The sequence below is a fragment of the Eubalaena glacialis genome, chromosome 5, assembly GCF_028564815.1.
Source record: "Eubalaena glacialis isolate mEubGla1 chromosome 5, mEubGla1.1.hap2.+ XY, whole genome shotgun sequence".
Lineage (NCBI taxonomy): Eukaryota > Metazoa > Chordata > Mammalia > Artiodactyla > Balaenidae > Eubalaena > Eubalaena glacialis.
In genome coordinates this window covers 102,581,371-102,602,438 of record NC_083720.1, presented here as the reverse complement: position 1 = coordinate 102,602,438, position 21,068 = coordinate 102,581,371, and the positions used below count along the sequence as shown (strand labels likewise).

The 21,068-nt window shown below is 50.5% G+C and overlaps 1 protein-coding gene across 2 annotated transcripts; it reads right to left on the bottom strand.

Moving 5' to 3' along the window:
• Positions 1–329: 329 nt before the first annotated feature.
• On the bottom strand, positions 330–4,103 carry PRDM8 (PR/SET domain 8). Of its 2 annotated transcripts, none has more exons than XM_061191517.1 (3): positions 3,885–4,103; positions 2,659–2,890; positions 330–2,255 (listed from the first exon to the last, which is right to left on the bottom strand). In XM_061191517.1, exons 1-3 carry the CDS (start codon positions 4,101–4,103, stop codon positions 628–630), a joined length of 2,079 nt encoding a protein of 692 aa, XP_061047500.1. In that variant the 3' UTR covers positions 330–627. The 2 variants fall into 2 exon arrangements, with proteins under 2 accessions (XP_061047500.1, XP_061047501.1); XM_061191518.1 differs by having other exon boundaries at positions 330–2,252.
• Positions 4,104–21,068: the final 16,965 nt, after the last annotated feature.

Below are 21,068 nucleotides of genomic sequence, written 5' to 3'. Positions count from 1 at the left end.
CTTTGTATTAAAAGGAAATACATATTTACATAATGATGACATTCTTCATTGAAGTCCATAATCATTTCATGATACATGCACTTCCCCCTGGAAACTTAAATTGAATGGTGACCCTCTTTTTATTTGTTTTGCTTATTTTTGTAGGAACACAAACTGTAATCAAGAAATGCAGAAAGCATCTCACCCTCCTCCTTTACTTTATATCTAAAATAAATTTTGCCCTTACATATTATTCCATCTAAGTCGTAAGTGCTTAATAATTTAAGTAGAAACGTATGACAAATGCATCAATATGTTGCAATATATGACATTTTTAAAAATGTACTTTGTTTTGGGGAAAGTGAAAATACGTGCATTCAAAAGAAAACCTCTTAAACACCCCACCCAATAAAAAATCCACCATCTTGTCTCGTGTGTGTGTTTGTGTGTGTGTGTGTAGTGTAGGTCACGGGTAAACACGTGGATGTAAAGGTTGGGGGCAGAGCACGTGTGTGAGTGTGTGTGTGTGTGTGTGTGTCTGGGTGCGATGTTTCAGGTCACAAGGAGGTGGTGCATGTCCTCGTGTGTTTGCTCCTGCAGGGCTCGACTGTGCGTGTGCGCGCGTGTAAAGCTGGAGTCCCTTCCGTGTCAATTATGCGAGGTCATGTGCCTGGAGAGGTGGTGGCGCTCCCTGAAGGACTCGTTGCAAATGGGGCACTTGAGTTTCTCCTCCCGTCTTCGCTTCACCAAGGGCTCCATGGCGTACTCCTTTTTGTGATGCGACCTCATGTGGTACACCAGGTCGGAGGTCATGCGGAAGGAGGCATTGCACTTGGCGCACCAGTTCTGCGCGGGCAGACACAGAGAGGTGAAGGAGGGCGGCAGCAGCGTGAGCGCCGAGGGCAGCTGCAACTGCAGGGGCCCCGCGGCCGCAGCCGCCGCGGCCGCCGCGGCGGCGGAGCTCTTGGGCCAGAAGGCGGTGGCGTAGAGGAAGGGGCTCTGTTTGGGCAGCCCGCCGCCGCCGCCGCCACCGCCGCTCGGCAGGGACCCGCAACCTCCGTTCAGGTCCGCAGCTCCTTGGAGCTTCACGGCCAGAGGATCGGAGGCGGCGGGGTACAGTCTGGTGGGGCCCACACCGTCTCCGGGGTGGCAGGGCTCGAGCGCGCTCAGCTTCTGGCCCAGCACCAGCGGGGACAGCTGAGAGAAGGAGCGCGCCGGCTGCGAGAAGGCGCTTTTGCGCTCGTCCGACGCGGCGCCCTGGCCGCCGCCGCCCGCCCCGCCCGCGGCCGCAGCGCCTGCACCGCCCCCTGCGCCGTTGCCGCCCGCGCCCAGCTGCTGCACAGAGGTGAAGGCGCTGCCCCGCGCCGGGCTGCCGCCCTCCAGCCGGCCGGGCAGCGCTCCCCCGGGCCGCGGGGCCAGCAGCTTCTCGGAGCCGGCCGGCGACGCGGCCACGGGCGTGGCGGAGCCGCCGCCGCCCGCGTCCTGCTCCTCGGCGGCCGTGCTCCCGCCGTCGGCGGCCGCCTCCTCCTGCACACCGGCCGCTCGGGCAGCCTTCTTCACCTCCACGAAGGCGCTGCGCTTCGCCTCGCCTGTCTCCGGGCTGGGCGGCGCGAAGAGGCGGCTGTTCTCTTCCAGGCCGAAGTAGCTGCCCGAGGCGCGGTACTGTTGGGGCGTGCACACCAGGTCCTCCTTGGAGGCGGGCGGGGGCCGCTCGGCGAAGCGGCCCCGGCCCCCCACCAGCCCGGCGCCGCCGCCGCCGCCCTCCGCCGCCTCCTCCGGGAATTTCCTCTTCCCTTTGCCCACGCCCGCGGCATTGCCGTCGGGACTCAGCTCCGCCTCCTGGTGGTCGCTGCCGCCGCTGAGGCTCCGCACTGGGGAGCAGCTGCTAGCCCCCCCGGAGTTCTCCAGCTCCCGCGCCAGGTTGTGAAAGTCCGTGGACGGCTTCGCGCTGCTGCTGCTGCCGCTGCCGCCGCCGCCAGCCGCAGGCGGGTTACCGCCCTCGGAGGAGGGGGCCGGGTAATGGTGGACCGGGCCGGCTTTGCAGAACTTGGGGCTGGGACCCAAGGGTGTCTCCTGTGGCTGCGGCGGCTGCTGGTCCTTGCCGCCGCCGCCGCCCCCGTGATCCTTGGTGCCCACGCCGCTGCCTTGCTCCTCTCGGGGGCTCACATCAACGCTGTGAAGTCTCTTGGGGCAGCGGAAGCGCAGATGCGCCACATAGGGAAACTCAAACTGGAAACGTTGGCTGCATTCCAGGCATGTGTAAGGGGACGACCCTGCTTAGTGAGCAAACACCACATACACACAAGCGCGCGCGCACACACACACACACACACACACACCACATGATTACTCAGCATCGTCTCTAGGCCAGTTTGCCATCACCCCCTTCACAAATCCACCTTCGCCTCTCAGGGCCTGAGTGCCTGAGTACAGAACATCGTGAAAGACCCGATCTAACTTTCCCTCCTGATTTGGGGGGAGTGCAGTCATTAAGCCAAGCGTGCCCCGAGTTATCCTCACCTAGCTGTCCCAGCTTCATTCCGGACTATATCTCAGAAGCTCTCTCTGAGTCACTCCAAGGGAGGAAAGGCGCGCCGAGGCGCCAGAGTGAGCCCCGCCGCTCCCTGCGTCGCTCCCCCGCTAGCTAAGGGCCCAGACGCAGGTCGAGAGCCAACCTACCATTCATTTTGCTGTGGGATCTAGAGGGGCAGAGCAAGAGTAACTCAGTCAGTTCTTTCCCGTACCAAACAAGTAACTCCTCATCTTTGGCAATCCTGCGGAGAGAGCGGTAAAACAGCTGTCCGTTTTTTATGTAGGCTTCAAGGTTCTGCTCTTCTTTATCTCTGGCTGATTGGACCAAACGCAGCCACATCAGACCTTCTGAGGAACCATTCGCCGCTGAGGTGTCTACCTACAGTTTAGAAAAAAGAAAGAATGCAAGAAGGAAGGGGATGAGGGAGGCAGACTCTTGTGAGAGAATGAAGCCACAGGAGCCAGGGCCATTTCCTCTGTTATTCTTTCCCAAAGAATTATCTGAGGTCAAGCTTCCAAAAACTTGACCCGAGTTGACATCCATCCTCATGTTTGTGGCCGGCAGGCAAGATAACGTTCCTAGAAAGCTGCATCAATTATGTAGATTATTTAAGTCGTCATATATTGGTTGAACACCAAATTAGCAAATTTCTTCTTACAATTCAAATTAGTGTTAACCTCTTAAGAATTGATTGCTAAATTATCCCACGTTGCAAAAGTATGGGGAATTTTCTTTGTTTTAGAAGTAAAAAGCAGGCTTAGGCTTTAAAAATTATTCTGTGACATTCACTCATCTTCCTAATTTTGGCTTAAACAATTAATAGTTCTTTGTAAAGAAAGAATAGGAAGTGAGAGGACTTTTCACACTCAAACATATGACTTTAATGATGTTTTATTGTCAAAACATTAACATTTTTATTTAAATACAAACTCTAGGCACTAGCTAGCTTAACCAGAAAGAGTAATATTCCAGCGAAAAAGAGGCCTCTGGGATTGGAAGGCAAATGCACCCAATGTTTATAATAAAAGTACTTATAGCAAGTACTTAGTATGCAAATAGCCTCAACCCTAGTGAAACCTCCCAAAATGTTAAGGAAGTGGTGTTCATCTCCAGGAAAGCCCAGAATTGAGGCACTGATTTAGACACACCTGGCATTCAAAATCAAATTTTGTCACTTATTTCGGAAAATCAGTTGACAATACTTTTGAGTTTAATTTTCCTTTTCTAATTTTTGGTGTGTAAAATAGAATGGCACGTATCATTGCATTTTCTACATTCAGAACCTGTCTTAGCTTGTCATTAGAATGATTCTTAGTCCATTTTCAAGAGGATATTACCTTCATAACCCTACACAGCATCGGCCAAGACTTACCCGGAAGATATAAGGGACCGTTCTCTTGTCGGTGGACTTGAGAGCTATGAAAGCTATGCTGTCGTACAGGGAAGTATGGCTCAGGATGCAGGGACCGAATATAGCATTCTCAGGGATGTCGCAGGTGGTGTAAACGCTGGTAAAAATATCTGTCAGACATTGTTGGACAGCTTTGGCATCTCCATCCCAGATGCCTCTCTGGATGCCCGAATCCTCCATCACTGAAGACAGATACACAGGACAATTGAAGCGAGTTACATTACTCCTTTTGCCTCTATGAATCCAGGCAGAACGTTTTGACTACTAGACAGATTTTTCTTGAATTTGCCTGGTTTTTGCATCGCTCTTATTTCAAAAATAAAGCCAACGGCAGATTAAATCTGGCATATTACAAAGATGCCAACGAAGAGTACTTTCTTTTCCTTTAAAAATTAAAAAAAAAAATTGTGATGGGGGAGCTCAGAGCGGACTGACTGCTAGAGAGAAAGAAAAACTGGGCTAGGAAAGAGAAGATCGCTTTTTTCATTACCTTGGGGGAGGATGGGGCAGGATGGGGGGAGGGAGAAAGAAGGGGAGAACAATAGGATTTTTTACTAGCCTATAGACTTTCCAGACTGAGAGAAACTTCTAACCCTTGGGAAAAAGCTCCTCTCTTCTACTCTTAGGTATTGAACTGGGCGCCGGAGAGCTGATTTTATTCTATTTTTTCTTCCAAAGAGGGGAGCAGCATTAGCGAGCAGGCGGAGACAGCGGAGCATGGCGAATGGATTTCAAGTAGAGTGTCAGGGCCACTGATTCCATGTCAGCTAACCTTTCTCTGCAGCCCACAAGAGGGGACGTGTGTCTGCTCATTACCATAATCCAACACTGTCCCTCCGAGGGCTTTAATTAAAAGCAGCAAGCAGAGGTAATTATTTTTTTCTCGACATGCATATTTATGGATGAGGGTGAATCCCAGTTACCTTGTTGTACAAGGGGGTGGATAGAGTCACATGTGCCTCATGAAGTGTGCAGGTATAAGGCAGGACTGAAGGGTCCCCAGTCTGAAATACCGCGTGTGTAATGATTGGTGAATGCTCACTCCCCCAGATAGGACCTTGTCTGGGCAAGAGGGGGCAGCCCCGCTTGAGTAGACCTCGGTGGGCTCTCCAGCTGTTTAATCCGCAGCAATTCAGAAAGTGATGCCCCGATGGAGAGCTCTCTATTATTAAGCTGTCATAGGAGACATTTTCCTCTCTTTGCCACTGGACACCCCCCCACAAGACTTATCATTAAACAAACAAACACACAAAACAGATATTTAAATTTTAAAGTGGCTTTAAACTAACTGCATTGTTTACTCTTTCTAACTGATTAAAAGATTCCTCCAAGTTGTTTTTTCCCTAATAACGTCTCCATAGGCAGTTATTTAAGTATATTTTGTACAATTTAAGTAGCAGGAAAGGGAAAGCTAATTCTTTTCCTGAGAAGCTGTTCTTCATGGAATAATATTAGTCATGTCCATTTTTATCTTAATGTCTATTAACCAATTAATCTTGCAAATGTGATTACAAGGTAGTGCTTTTATTTTTTTTTTTTTTCTTTCCAGCTAACAGAGCATGAAACTTCGGTCAGCCTCTTTTCCATTCACTCTGCTACATCCCCCAAATGTCAAGTATGGGCTGTATATGCCAGGCGGAATAAGAGAAAATATCCATACAGTAGAAACTTACTTTATTATGCTACAGCATCTATCCCTGGGCATTTTACCCAACACAAGGTAGCCCTTCTGATCTCCAACTGCAAATTTAAATACATTTTAAAAAATCCCTCAGAATCTCTCAGAACCTCCTTTTCAACGGAATCCTATTCTCTCCTTTTCAATTTCCTCAATTCAGCGTTTTATGCTCCAATTTTTCTCTTCCTTTTAAAAGTCTCTTTCACACAAGCGTTTCATTGTGCGGAGAGGTCGCCCCGTCACTTCGGGCAACAGCAGGGACCAATCATTAAAATGCAGTTCTACCTAACAATACGGTGAAAAGATCCTCGCTACGCCGCGCTAATAGGGGTTCGCGTCGCCGCGGCGGCCGCCACGAGCCTCGAGTCGGTCACAATACAGCTGGGCGAGAGCCTGGGCTCTGCCGCCCGCGCGCGGTCGCCTTTGCCGCCTAACCTTTCACAGTTCTGCATCCTCCTCTAAGCCCGGGTTCTCAGACGCCCGGGGGATCCTCCCAGAGCCCGCTGAGCTCGCCGAAAGCCGTCGCTGCCGCCGGCCGCTCGCCCTCCCCCGTAGGCAGGCATTGTCTGGCGGCCGCGCGCTCCCCAGTCGCTGGTTTCTTCGCCAAAGGGCTCTCCACCCCTCCTCCCTTTGTATAACCCTATTGGCAGTAGAGATCCCGTCAATAATTATCCCCCCCCCCTTCTGGATAATGAGAAGACGGAGGACAAAATTTTCCACTCTCCCCACCAAACCTGCCTTCCTCCCATCCTCCTCTCCCATCAATGCAAATAGACTTACCAGGAATAAGGTCAGGATCAAATCGCCCAAATAAGGCCACCTGGAACCGGGAGATGCAATCGAGTGTTTCTTTTGCCTACTGTATCAGTGTATTTCCATGTCAAGAGGTGTTGGTGTTGCTATCTTGTAGGCTCTGCCTAAAGAGAGGAGAGAGAGACACGGAGAGACGTGGAGAGAGAAATGAGGGGAGAGTGAGAGAGAGAGAGTTGTACAGATGGACCCGATGCAGTGACTGACTGGCACGCAGACACACACTTTTTGTTTGCTGCACATAATCTGCCCAATGACGCGTGACAGCCCACGTCCCCTCCCTTTAACTCTTTGCTGGTCTGGGCGCTCCCTACGGCGGCGCCGCCTGCCTGGAAACGTTCTCTCCGGCCTGCCCGCGCCCCGCAGCCCCGAGCGCTTTCCCCAAGTGGCAACGCCTCTCCGAGCGCGGCCCGGCCCGCCTCCTCCTAAAGCCTCGGCCCTCTGAGAGTGGTGGTGGTGGTGGTGGTGGGGGGGGGCTAGGGATCAGTTTTGGGGTCGGAAAGGGAAGTACCAAAAGACCTGGAGAGGGCCTTTTCCCGTTTCGCTTGGCACCTGGAGAACCTCTGGCAGACAGCTGGCCACTCAGCGCGCGCACGGATCCCGCGCGCATTGCCTGAACCTGAGTTCTGTGAAAGGAAAGGGGGCTGCGGTTTAGCCCCGAGGGATTCTCTGGCCCTCCAGCCGCGGCTGACACGAGCAGCTAGTTGCCTAGGGGTGATAAACCGGCGTCAGCTCTCTCCAGGAGCGCTCACACTACCAAACCCTCACGAGCAAGATTCAGAAAGGGTGCGCTTTGGTGAGAACTTGGCTCAGTGTTTCCTTGAACACGGAGATGGGTAAGAGGGATGGAGTAGGGACGCCACTAGACCTCCGAAAGGGATTTACAAGGGTCTTTTGGTCCCAGCACACACTTACCTGGGCGGGGGAAGGGGTGAGGAGGGGACTGGTGGGAAAAACCCAGGTTACGGGACTCCAGCTTTTCCGGCTCTTCCACCTTCAGCCTGGCGCGTTCTGCATAATCCCCAAGGGGGTCCCCTGCCCGGGAGGCAGGTAGTCTAAGACCCCCCGGGGGTGGGAAGGGTGAGTTAAAGTACAAATTAGTACCGAGATGGGCTCCGGAGAGCTTTTCACGTCCAGCAGGTGGTGGAAGAGTGGATGGAGTGGCCGACGCCGTCTCGGGAGCCTCGTTTGTGCGCTAAGCCACTTAGAGGCGCTGGCTGGCCCCTTTAGCGCAGCAGCTGATGCTAATGACTTGAGGTCTTTAACAGCCTGAAAGTTGACTCCTTCAACAGCGGCCCGCAATACATTTTCACTGGGGTATCTCGGGGTTCATTTTCGACATTTAACTCTCTGCTCCTAAGGGAAGAAAGACCTTTGAGTGGTACAGACAGTCCCACTCCTTCAGCCTCATCCACAACACCACTACATTAAAGAGGGCAATCAGTTAGCTTTAGGATAAATCGGACGTGTAGCTGCTACAGTGGACAAAGCAGAACCACGACTTGAGGAGACAGCCTAGTTTTTAGCCAGTGTTTAAATCAGGTAAGTGGATTGGGGGTTGGCAAAGAGCAGCCTAAAAGGAAAAGGTGTGTGCAGTGTTACTCTGATGCTCCTGTGGCTCAGAGACCTCTCTCCGGAACCCAGTGAGGTAATCAGGCACGGAGCGCCTTTCTTCGCTGGCACCTGCCATACAAGGAAGCCTGGAAAGGATTTTGCAGAGGAGAAAAAAAAAAAAAAAAAGTGCGAGGAATTTCCCACCGAATTCTCCTTTCTCTCTCTCTGCCTCCCTCCCTTCTTCTGTCTCTCTCTCTCCCTCCCCTTCTCTTTTCATCTGGCCCCCACATAAGTTCTGAGACCTTCTGATCAGACAGAGCCGTTGTCTAGGATTAAGCTGGGACTTGGAGAAAGAAGGGTTGCAAAATCCCCATATACTAGGAAGTAAAGGAAGAATTCTCCCTTAAATTTTCAGGTTAGCTATTGAGTTTTCAAAGAAACCTTCTCAAACTACAGTTGTCTTTCATCTTAACATATCATTTCTCTTATGCACATGTGCACACTTTAAAATAGTTTGCTCAAGGGCAACTCATGTAATGACCAAAGCTTAATGTTGAGGGCTCTCACATGTCTCTATATAAGAATCTGCAAGGTATTTAGCCACCAATTGGCTTATATCTGGATGCTCCATTCATTACTCCCCCCATCTCACTCACACACATGCATCCCCCCCAATCACTTGTTTAAAGAAAGGGTGATGGGATTAGAAATGTCAAAAGAATTGCCTCAAACATCTGAAAAATAACTTGCAGTGTTGAAGAATTCACTTAAGTGAATTCAGAGAAGGAAAAAGAAAGGGCAGGTGACACACAGGTGTAAACAACAGCAAATTAAGATACAGAAGTAGCCATAAGAGGGTTGTGGTCCCTTAGAAACTACAGCAAAGGTGTGTGTGTGGGCAGGGGGGAGGAGTGCTGTGTCTTCGAACCTAATTCCTAAACTGTATGTAGAACAAAGCACTCCTTAGGGCCTTCTTTTGCTTTTTGTTTGTTTTTGTTTTTAAAAGAGAATAGGAAGTTTGCCTTTCCCAGGAAAAGTCATCAGTCCATGCATAGACACTTTTAAAAAATCCTCTTACATATTGTAAATTTAAAAGCATCCACCCCAGAATATAAGCATTCTGGAAAACCTTAAAATCTAAATGGCAGGCACTTTTCTTTTCCCTGGCCTTTCCTTTCTTAAATATAAAGGGCACTTAGACTATGTCTCCTTTGAGGTACTGAAACCTAGACTCCAATTTGTATAAAATAACAGATGTTTCTGATACTTAAATTGGGGGTGAGGGAGCTTGACTTTCCAAATCTCAAGCTAGAAAGTAACTAAGATTCTATATATCAAAGAGGAGAGAGATGTATTGAGAATCTGGCCATCAGATGATATTTCCTCTTAGTTTCACTTACCTGCCCCCTAATTAGATTTCCACTGCTGATTTTAGATATAAATCCCCAGATAAAAAAATTTCCTACATTTTATGAATCTAACCAACTCTTTGTCTTATGTAGTAAATGATTCACACAACAACCACAAACCCACAAATATGGGTAAGAGTAAGTTTGAAATTCCTACTTTGAGGGTTTCCCAGTACTTTAAGTGACACACATTTCCCTAGGTAATATAAATGGTCTAAATGAAAATTGTTAATTGGAGGTTAATAAAATCTACAGATTACTTTTATTTTTTTTTAGAAATTTATGGGCTAAAATGGTGCATAAGCCACTTTGAAATCATTCTGTATTATTTCTTACTGGAATTCACTGGTACTAAATGAAGAGTTGAGGCATTTATTCAGCCTAAAACAATACTATAAAGATGCATCTCGGTCAATAGTTTTATATAATTCACATGGAACAATGGGTTTATGCATATATTTGGAGCTCTTTTCCCTGGGATTTTATTTCCAATTAAATGATTAGAGGGATGACTATGAAGAGTGAAGGTATTTTTGCCTTGCCCCACTTTAACAAGGCTTCTTGCAGTTATGGCAAAAAATACATGTGTAGACAACTGCAGTATTGCTTTAGAAGAGAAGGCTGGAGAGAGGTTGATGAATGATTCCCGAGGTGGTGCCTTTTATGACCTAAGTGAGAGGGTGGAGAAAGGGTAAGAAAGGAAATCTGATTCTTGAGACCATTAGAATGGAAATGTCATTTCTCCTCCCAGGGTAGAGAAAGGGGGCCCCAAATATCTCAACTTCTGTAATAGGAAGCAGGTAAAGTCTCTACGAATAACTCACTCAGAAGGATTATTACTTTATAAGAATGAAGACACATTATTTTTCTTTCTCTATCACTTTCTAGGTCCTGGCTCATCCCCCTCTAATCGTATCACCAAAGCACTACACCAGCAAAGTCTCAGTTTAAAAAAAAAAAATATATATATGTATATAATATTATATATATTTACACATTGGAAGACAAAAGGATGCCAAAGAAGCAGATAGATGGTGGAGACTTTTTCCTAAACTTATGAATTTCCTACAGGGAGGTCTCTGGAAGGGGCTATGAGGAGATTGGGGGAGGCAGAGAAAGGAACTTCATGGAGGGGTGTTGCATTGCCCTAGCCTCACCAAGGAGGGTAAGGAACTTTCTAGGGGATAACTTAGAGGCAAGAAGAGGCAGACTTGCTGAGCTGGATAATGGTTTACAGGGATGGGGAGGGGGCACTTTGTTTTTTATAAGTATTCATGGCAATTTCAGTATGGGTCTGTTCCTCACCAAGAGTTACAGTTGGTTCAATAGGTCATAAATGGTTTCCCAGGCTCATTCTTGGACAGCCTGAGACTCAAAGGATGGATAATTTTTTAGCCTGTGAGGAGGGACTCCAGGCTTCCAACTGCAGGGATCATTATTCCTGACTCACAGTTTTCTCTTTTCAGCTTTTCCTCTTTCTCAATAAATGGTAACTGTTCTTCATCCTGCTGCTACTAAAGCTATCATCATTATAGTTATAACCTACATTTCTCAAGTTTAAAACCTTCTCTCTGAGGGATCTCAAGTTCCACTTGCCCTTCCTTTTGTTGGAGTTCAGCTTCAAGCTGAATAGCCTTTGAGAGCTTTGTGTAATTCATTTTCTCTCCTGGATCTAAGTTGTAGTCAGCTGGCTTAATGGCTTCTGAGAATGACTTCCAGCAGGGCAAGCAAACTGTGGTAATATTGAAGGCAACTACTACAGATCTGAAACCAATGCCTCATGCTCACCTATGTGAATGTAACCTGTGAACCAGATCTAATATGCAGCACCCTGACCCCCTGGATTCTCCCAGATTTTATACCCCTCCCCAGATGAATACCTAGAGGTCTAGCAAGGAATTTTCTGCCAAATCTTCAGGTTACAAAGTCCTTCCCAGAATCATACACACAGCCCTTGAACATATCTTAGTAGGAGGAGTAGGGTAGGAGGAAGGAAGTGTAGACAGGGCATAGTCAGCCCCTCTGAGCTGCCTCACTCTCTGGGCCAGGCTTTCCAGGCAGACAGGGGACCAAGGGGTGTCTAACCGTCTCAAATTGGAGGGAACATCAGATTTTGAGAAGACTGACTCTAGGCCTTAGGAATGTCACCAAGTTGAGAGGCTCTACATCAAATTTCTTTACACAGCCAGGAGAAGGGTCATTATCCCAATACTCAGTGGTACCTGAGTTCCACCTCTTTTCCTCTTTATTTTAGGCTGTGTGCAATTCCCGAGTTAAAAGAGAGGTGCTTATTGAAACAGTGGGTTCATACTAGGCAGATTTGACTCCCTGGAACCTGGTCGAAGCTAGCACTCTAAAGTATAGACTTAGATTGTAAATTGGGCTGCTGGGGGATGAGCAGCATTCTCTCCTGGGAAGGGGGCCTACTCAGAATGCACACATGCCCGGGACTTTCTTGCTCAGAATCTGTCCATGGCATACTTTCCTGAAGCCTGAGGAGAGAGACATCTGATTTTCTCTAAGGAAAAGAGAGGCAAAAAAGAAAAGGAATGAAAAGGCTTGGAGGAGTAGATATCAATCAGTGACCACAACAGTGATGATTCACATTTCTTTGTTAGAGCCTTGGAAGTAGTTTCATTTTTTTCCACAAACTATGTTCTCATACCCAAACTGCTTCCTGGTCATCTTGCAAATTGGATTGAGTGAAAATTATCTTTTACGATTTCAATTCAAATTAATTGCAGGTATTCCATGATTTAATCCAGGGATATTAATCTAGCATCAATGGGGGAATGTCTCCCCAAATATTATATGGAAGGCCTATAGCTTTTAACAGATTTGCATAAGCACTAAAAAACTACCAGAGTAGGTTTTCTTCAATTCTAATACTTGGAGAAGTGGTCTCTTAAGGAATTCAAAGATCAGCTTGTCACAAACAACAGTAATAGCAACACTACTATAAACAATATTGTATATACATTACAAAGTGGCAAAAATAATAGGCAGGGGGATTGAAACTTATATTTGTTCTCTTGTACCTACTTATTGAAAAGCCAATTCCCACATTGATTTGCTAGTCTTCTGGTGATGTAATATAAAGGTAACCAAGATATAATTAATAATGTCCTCTAAAGTTTTAAGGAAAATCCATATTTTAAAAATAAATAATATCCAGAATTGTCAAACAAATCATTCACAAAATCCTAAGAAGAATAAATATATTGACTTTAAAGACCTGAATGTTCAGTTTCCTGAAGGCCTAGAATTCAATTTAGGTCTGAACAATTTTATACCTGATCAGACATGGTTGTGTGTGTGTGTGTGTGTGTGTGTGTGTGTGTGTGTGTGTATTACAGAGAGATATTTTTCTTGGCTGCATGTCTACAAAGCAGTCATTTCTCCTTGTTGCATGTTTTCATGTAAGATGGTTTTGAGAAAATGTGTGAAGTCATACAGGAGAGCAATGGTCTTGGAGAGGCAAAACAATAGAGTTCTAAAGAATATATTTTATACATATGATTTTAGTAACAAGTACCTTGTGTATGTGATCAGATGCCTCATAGCATTATCTACATGCTAGAGTCAGTTTACCTGAGGCACTAGGAAGTCAACATTTCCAGGGATCCTCTGAACTTGGGAAAATGTCCTGGGGAAAGTCAATGCTCTGAGAGTGTGGCCGGTTCCATTTCTTACCTGGGGGACTGAATTAGTTCTTCTATCCCTGAAGTCACTGACAGCTGAGTTTGGGCCCAACGTTTGGGCCTCAAAGCAAGGCAGGGAAGTGCTTGCTAGCCGCAGACCATTCCTGATGTCTGGATCTCCTGTGTCTATGTCTCAGTAGAGCTAAGAGTACAGAGAAGGCCAAATGACAGAGACGGGCTTAGATGTGGGCTAAGGAGGTCTCCCTGCGAGAGACCCAGTGAGGGCATTACCCGGGCAGTATCTCAAAGGGCAGACAACACTCCCACTACATTTGGGATGAGTCACCAAGGTATGACACTGGACAGGACCTGGGAGGAACCAAACAAGCCTTCAGCGGAGGGTTACTCTTTTAGAAGCAGCGCTAGCAAAGCAGGAACGTGGGGCAAGAAGAAGCCGAAGCCACGCAGCGCTCTCAGCGCGCGACAGACACGCCCTGGACTAAGCTGGGAGCAAGTGGCGTTAAGCCTCCTCTCCTCCAAGGTTTCCGTGGTCTCCAACCTCCTACCGCCTCCGCGGAATTAGTGCCAACTCTGGCCTCCTGCTAAGCGACTGCTTTCCGTGTGGAAAGGCTTCCCGAGCGCTGGGCTTTCGCATACACCAGCTCCCCCCCTCCACCTCCCCCCCCTCCACCTCCCCCCCCTCCACCTCCCCCCCCTCCACCTCCCCCCCCTCCACCTCCCCCCCCACCTCCCCCCCCACCTCCCCCCCCCAGCCCCTTGCTTGGTCCTCGGCCGCCGCCCCCCTCCCCCGCCCCCCTTTCCCAGGGCACGGGGTCTGTGTTTTGATGTCTCACTAGCTGGGCTGCCAGTGACCTCTCCCAGCCTTGGATTTCCTCCTCAGGCAGGCTAAGGCTGGCAAGAGCTGCCTCCCGGGTCGCGGTAAGGACTCGGTGAGGGAACGAGGGCGAGCGCGCTTTTGAAAGCCAGTTGCTGAGCAGATGGTAAGGGATTACTTCCAAGAGCCGGGGTTAGTTTCATTTCAGCCTTGGCCATCCCAGAAAGGTCTCAATGCCTTCATTAAGGAACATTCTCAGACGTCTAGGGAACTGACCAAGCACGACCAACAACTCAGGTTTAGGCCGCAACTCCATCAGGGCAACTACCTGTGTTCGAATCCCGGCCCGTGACGCTTGGCAGGTAATTTAACCTGTCCGTGCTTCAGGCCTTCCTCTGTGAACCGAGGGTAATAAAGGCAACTCCTTTTATGAAGTTACCGTGGGGGCCGAGTTGGTATTTAGCAAGCGCAGAGAACACTGCCTGACACACAGTAAATACCGATTTCAGTGCTGGCTACCGTTACTGTTAGTAACACTGCCTCAGCTTCCTTTTCAGAAAATTTAAGAATCGTTTTGTGCACCCGCCTTCAAAGCCACTCTGTGAAGGCTGAGGATTTCTCGATGCTTCTAGGAACACCGGAAGGAGGTACTGGAGGATAAAATAAGCAGGCGGGAGGAATGCGTCCAGGTGTTCAGGAATCCCTTCTACGGCCACAGGAAGGGCCCAAACAGACTTTACGGAAGAGCGAGCAGTTTTCGGCCGGGAGGCTGGGAGATTGGACTTCTTCTATCCCTCATCCCGGCCGTGAGTCCTTTTTAGACCCGGCAGCGGCGCAAGTTAGAAACGCAGGGAAGTCCGGGCACTGCGACCCGGTCGGGTGAGAAGCCTGTGAACGCATCGCTGATTGGCTCAAGTGCCGCGGCCAGAAACCTGAAGCCTGCGCCGCCCGCTCCCACCAGGGCTCAGGGCCTCGGAGCGGCGCGGCCCCTCTTCTCCCTCCAAAGGCCGGGGCTCAGCTGCGGGGCTCGGGAGCAGGCGGGCCCGGAGGCAGGGTGGACATCCCTGGACCTCCCCTACACAACCTAGCCTGGGGAGTGCTGCGGGACCGGGCGTTGTCGCCGGGGCCTCAGCCTCGCGGTCCCGCCCCGGCCCCGCCCCAGACGCCCGCACGCGGTCTGCGCGGGGCCTTGTGGGCCGCACGGCCGACGGAGCACAGTCTTTGGGGCGGCGCTGCCGGGCAGAGCCTTCTCCCCGGGCCCCGCTGGCTCCGCGCAGCCGCAGCCCTGAGCAGGCGCGGTCCGTTTGCCCCCGGCCTACAGTCTCACGCTCTGCGAAACCTCTTGCCCGGGCAGGGACAGGTAACAGAGGTCAGTGTGGGCTCTTTCTTCTGAAGGGTCCTGGAACCAGTGGTTAAGAGGTCAAAGTTTGGGATCCTGAACACTAACGTTTGAACCCCAGGTCTGCAGTCTACTAGCTGTGTGTCTTTGAGCAAATCACCTAATCTCTCTGAGCTTTAGTTTCCTTATTTGGAGAATAGCAAAAACACCATTTGTCTCATAGGGTGGCTATGAATATTGTAAAAGCAAGCCTGGGTTCAGAACCCAGCTGGACCACTTGCTTGGGTTAACTTCTCTGTTCTTCTATTTCCTGTGAAGAAAGGGGATCTGTGAGCTAGCGTTAATAATACTTAACTCAAAGGGTCATAAGAATTAAATGCAATAAGCCTATGGGAGCATTTAGTCTAGCACATAGTAAGAGCCTAAACAGTTAATTAAAGCATCTCAGTGTCTGCTACTTTGCAATGCTGAGTAAACATAATTTTTAAATCTTAGCTCTCCTAATCTTTTTATCCTCTTCAGAGAGAAGCAAAATGCAAAGGTGCATGTTGCTGTGTGGGTGGTGGTGCACACAGAATTGGGAAGAAGCAGCTTGTGGCAGTAAGGTAGGTGACACTTCCGAAAGCTGCATGCCTTTCCTTCTTGGCCTTTCCTCTTCAGTTTCTAGGGTCAAGGTAAAATAGGAAAGGCAGGGAAAAGGAACTTAGAACATGGAAGATGCTCAACAAATGTTTCTTGAGTAAAAAAATGGCAGTTCAGATATTAATGAGACAAGGAGTCTGTCTGAAATGGAATGGAGGACCCAGAATTGGGGTTGTCTTCCATCTCTCTGCACCTGGCTGCCCGTAGCCATGTTACGAGCATTTCTGTGTGACATTATGTCTTGGCTTCTGGGAGGGGAAGACACAGGGGTGAATTATCTTGGGGTGAATTAGGCTTTTAGTGGAGGGTTGGGATCTGTATATTCCCCAAAGCTTGAAAATTCAATTAAGAGTCCAGGAGCTCACATTCACAGACATCCCTTAATCATCCTTAGAGCTCAGACCCTTTCAAAGAAGGGGAGCATACGTATATCACCATATGCCTCATCACTGCCCCACTCCTTCAACACCAGTGTCTTCTGATTTTTCAGATGGCAGCACTAACATGCTTTTTTGTTTTCTATAGATAATAGGATAATGGAGGATGATGTTTTACCAGGAACTAACAGGACATTGGGGGAAACATGGCCCCAAACAGCATTCAAGACCATACCCTTCTGCTTTATTCCTGAGGGCAGAGAATACTGATGCAGCAACAGCAATCTAAGGTATTTTATAAACTTCTGGCTCTTCTTCTGCTCTCCTCTCAGACCCTGACTAAAACCGTGTTAGCAGAAAGGAGAATGAAATGAAATAAAACCAAGTCCTCAGTGTTTCAACACCCGCTGCCTCCCCCCCGCCCCCCACCCAGGGCAAAGGCAACAACTAGTGAGAAGGAGCTGCAACTTGGAAAAGATTTATTTTTCCTGGCCATAAATCTCATCCCCTTGTTCCTCTGCCCAACGAAGCATGATAAAGTCCTTTTCCATAAAGTATTCAGTATTAGAGCCACAAAGCTCCCCCAGTCAGTAGCCATCTGCTTCTACCATAACTGCTGCTCCTGAAGCAGGGAAAGCAGAGCAGAGAAAGGGCACCACTGTTAGGCTGCTGGACAAATGAGGAGACTGAATAGCTTTGGTTTTCCTTGCGTATCTGTATCTATAGAGACAGGAGAAGAAAGGCCGCATTATATTGATACAACAATTGTAAAACAAAACACGGAAGAGGCATCTAAAGGGCAATATCGCATGCATCAGGGGTCTCCAGATAAAAGGGGAACTAACAGATTTATAGAAACCTTTAATTGGTTTTCAATTGGAACCTAAAGAGGCTGGGGTGAAGCTGTGAAGAGTGGCAGAGTGAGTGCTCTCCTTCAGCCGTCTGGGAGGCGTGATCGATTTCGCGGAGGGCAAAAAGAAGAATCTGGAACCCGGCCTGGCGCCTCGGCAAGGGCAGGGAACAACTCCACGAGCTTTCCTCTTGGGCCAGGGAGTTACTGATTTGATCATAATAGCAGAATCTCTCAATCGCTCTCTCTCTCTCTCTGTCTCCCTCTCTTCGTTTTTCCCTTCCTCCCACCCTCCTTCAGACTAGTAGGCAAGTGGAGAGGGAAGGAAAGGGTGCAAAAGTAAATATAACTTTATATTCCCGGAAGAAATAGACCCCAGCTTAAAGACACCAAGCTTTAAACCTGTTCATCCGCTAGAAGGGAGGCCTCTTTGGAAGAAACAGGAGTCCCGCCGTCACCCTACCCCAGCCCTCTCCTCTTTCCTTTTCTAGACCCAAACAGGAAAAGCTAAAAATCACTGGAGACTCTCCACTGAATAAGGGAGAAGTCTTTGCTTGCGGCCACTGGGTTTGTCTCAGAGTGGATCTCTCCACTCTGCAGGCACCGCGCGCTTTTACTTAACCCTTTTCTGCCCGGCCGGCGGCAGTCCCCATCAGCCTCTGCGGACAGCGCCCACCCACACAGCAGCCCCAGACGTCCGTCAGTCGGCTCCTAAGGCTAATTTATTGGCCCGACCCTCCATTATCTTTTTCGATTTCCTAATTAATCAAAGATAAAAGGCAATGGTGCAAATTACGATTATGAGGGAACTGGTAGACGGTTTTGAATAAAATGGAGAAGGGGAACATGATTGATTGAACGGCAGGAGAGTGGATAGTGAAATCTCAAGTGCGAGGAACAGGCCTTAGAGGGTGAAACCCTGACCCCTCCGTCTTGTGAGCTGACCCCTCCGCCTGCCCTAACGCCGTCGCAACGGGACAGCCCCAAATGAGGTCACTTGTGTCCGAAGCCTTCGGAGGAAAGAGAACTGGGTTTCCTCTCGGGGGTCCAACCTCACTAGGCGCCTGCCGCCTACCTAACTCTACCCCACCCCTCCCACCCCCCAACACACACACACACACACACACACACACACACACACACACACACACTCCGCAGCCGCCCCTGCGGAATTTCAGGGCTCCTGGCCGGCGATCCCACTCCACAGCAGAAGCGCCTTTTGACTGAAATGCACCCCATTATTGCGACACTGCGCCGCGTCTCAAGTCTCTCACGGTTTTCCTTCTCTTTTAATATTCCTCTAGCGAGGCTAACTCTTCGTGAAACTGCAGGAAAACAAATCTAGTAGGTCAGAGATTGCATTTGCTCGTGTAAGGGATTAATAGAGCCCCTGTCTGATGCTGCTTTCCAGAATTACGTTCGGGATTAAAAGGCAGACACGGCACGGCACACATTTTGCATTCTCTGGTGGTTGTGATTAATGTTTCCGAGGGGATTTGTACTGGGAGCTTATGGAACGTGCTCTCGGGGGTCTAATGCCCGACGACCGAGAGCAGGGACGAGCGGAGGGTCTGTGGGCACGCGCCAGAGCACTGGGGGATTAGAGGGGACGTCAGATGGGCGCGCGAAGCCAGGCGCCGCGGCCTTTTAGCGCCTTCCTCCCTCCACCCCATCCCAGCACAACTGCTACGGAGGACCGCAGTGAGGACTGTCCGGGGAGGCGGACTTTAGGTCTTATAGGGGTCTGTGTAAGGGAAAATGCCCTCGAAGTGTGCTGACTCTGGGGTGGGAGAAGGGTGCTCAGTACCAGGCCGCTGAACTTCATACATCCCTCCAGTAAAGGGAATTCCTAGCTCCGCGTTCAGGGGAAGCGCTGCTCCCAAACGCAGCCCCCTCCCCCCCAGTGAAAGAGTCGCCGGGCCCAGGCCAGGAAGAGAGTAACCTCAACCCCACGAGCCACCACTCTCAGAGCAGCTTTCGGGGGAACCCGGGAGGCACCCGTGGAGACGAGCCAGAGCCTAGGCACGAAATACATCCCCCTTCCCACCGCCCCAGGGGGCGGACAAACCCTGACCGCACGGTTGGAGGGACGAGGGAAGGAGAGGAAAGGTCCAGGATGCAAGGGGGCAGGCGGGGAGAAAGAAGGGAACCTGGCAAGCAAGAGAAAAAGAGCGGCAAATAGGAAGCGAGAGAGAAGAGCAGAGGCAGGAGAGCGGAGAAAATGGGGAAGGGGGTGGTCGCAGCTGGTGGGCATTACCGCTCTCCGGCAGAAGGGGGCACCTTTCCGGCCCGGACAGCCTTCCACTGGGCTGGGGCGGGATGCCCACTCGGAGCCCGCCCTCGGGCCCGGTCTCCGGGGTGCTGGGCGCCCCCTCCTGGCGGCTGGGCGGCGCTCCCGGCGGTCCAGCGGGTGCTCGGATACCGCGCCTGCTCGGCCCCCGGCGCCGGGGACGTGGACGTGGTGCCGGGAGGAAGGTTGGGAGACGGTGGGGGGTGTGAGGGTGCTGAGGCGGCGGGCAGGATCCCTCTCCCCGCACCCTCCCCCGCGCTCTCCTCACCTGGGGCCTGCAGGACTCCTTCCCCGCGGGCGCGGCTCCTGCGCGCCCCTCAGCGGCCCGGCTCCCGCACCATTCCGAGCCGGCGGAGCATCCCGCCCTCCTCGCCGAGCAGTCGAGGTCTCAGCCGCAGCAGCTGGGAGGGAGGGAGCGACCGCCGGCTGCTGCCGGGCGGCGTCTAGGGGCCGCGAGCCGAGCGCGAGGAGCCGCCATCTGGAGCCTCGGCAGCGGGCGGAGGTGCGGGTGCAAGGGAAGGGGCCTGGCGGCTCGGCCCGAGGCGCGCAAGGGGCCAGGGTCCGAGCGTGGGAGCGGATGCCTGGGGCTGTGGTGGGAAAGTGTGCGTGAGGAGGTATGGCCCCTGGAGAGGAGGGGCAGAAGTCTGCCCCTTTTAAGCGCCCGGAATTCCGGGGCAGTACTGACCGGCAGGTCTAACAGAAAGAGCGGGGAACCCGCGTGGCAGTCCATCCTCCTACCAGCTATTTCGCCTTGGCGAGTGGAGAGCTGTGTGTGTGGGGGGGGGGGGGCGGGGAAACCAAAACACTCCTCGACGCGCACATACCCGCTGCCCATCAGAAGTGGTTTTCTCATTTCCCTTTCCTCCCACCTTGTCCATCCCACTCCAGGAAACAGTCCTCTCCACACGGCATGGATTTTTGGACACCTCCACGTTACTTCAGACAACTACTTAAGCCGGAAAGTGAGACAGACACTGACAGGATATCACCCCTGGGGATGAATACCATCTAGTTTCCGGTGGACGGTAGAAAAGGAAGGGGGTGGGGTGAGGGGTGCTCATCCTTGTACTTTTAGCGTAGGGAAGGAGAGGATAGGGTGTGTCTTTTCTCCCCTCTCCTTTTTTCATTTCAGACCCTCCAATGTTTTTATATCTTTAACTTAAAAAAAAAATTCCCCTTTCCTAAATTTAGATGGTGGCGGGGAGCAAACTCATGGAAGGGGAAAGGTGATGAGTGTGGGAGAGAGCCAAGGGAGCCGGTCAAACGGACTCAAGCTCTCCAGCTTCGGGGCTATCTCTGAGGGAGATGCCCTCAGCCATAGGTTTTAGCTCAGTGTAGGGGGAACTGATTGGGTGTATGGGTGGTGGCGGGAAGTCTGGATTAAAAAAAAAAGTATACCCACTCCCACCTCAAGGCATTAAAAGACCCCCCCCTCGCCCCAGCTGTCTCGTGTCCGGCAGAATGGCATTATGTAAAAGATCTGGCATGTCACCCAGTGGCACATCTGGTAGGTGTAGATGACATTCATTAGCACAGGGCTTCTACTCTGCAGCATGCCAAAGCCCTGACAGAGATGCCCGCTGCCAATCATTCATTCGCTGCCAATCCCAGAGCGGGGACGGGCGGGATGGCTCCCTTCCACCCTGGCACCAGGACTGGAGCAAACAATGTGTTGAGATACGAAGAGATGAGAGCTGAGGATGCGCGGCACCCAACAGAT

Coding starts and splice junctions, on each gene's coding strand:
- PRDM8 (XM_061191517.1), bottom strand. CDS start 4,103: ATGGAGGATTCGGGCATCCAGAGAGGCATCTGGGATGGAGATGCCAAA. Junction 2,891..3,884: donor CGGTCCCTTATATCTTCCGG/GTAAGTCTTGGC, acceptor TCTAAACTGTAG/GTAGACACCTCAGCGGCGAA. Junction 2,256..2,658: donor ATCCCACAGCAAAATGAATG/GTAGGTTGGCTC, acceptor TTGCTCACTAAG/CAGGGTCGTCCCCTTACACA.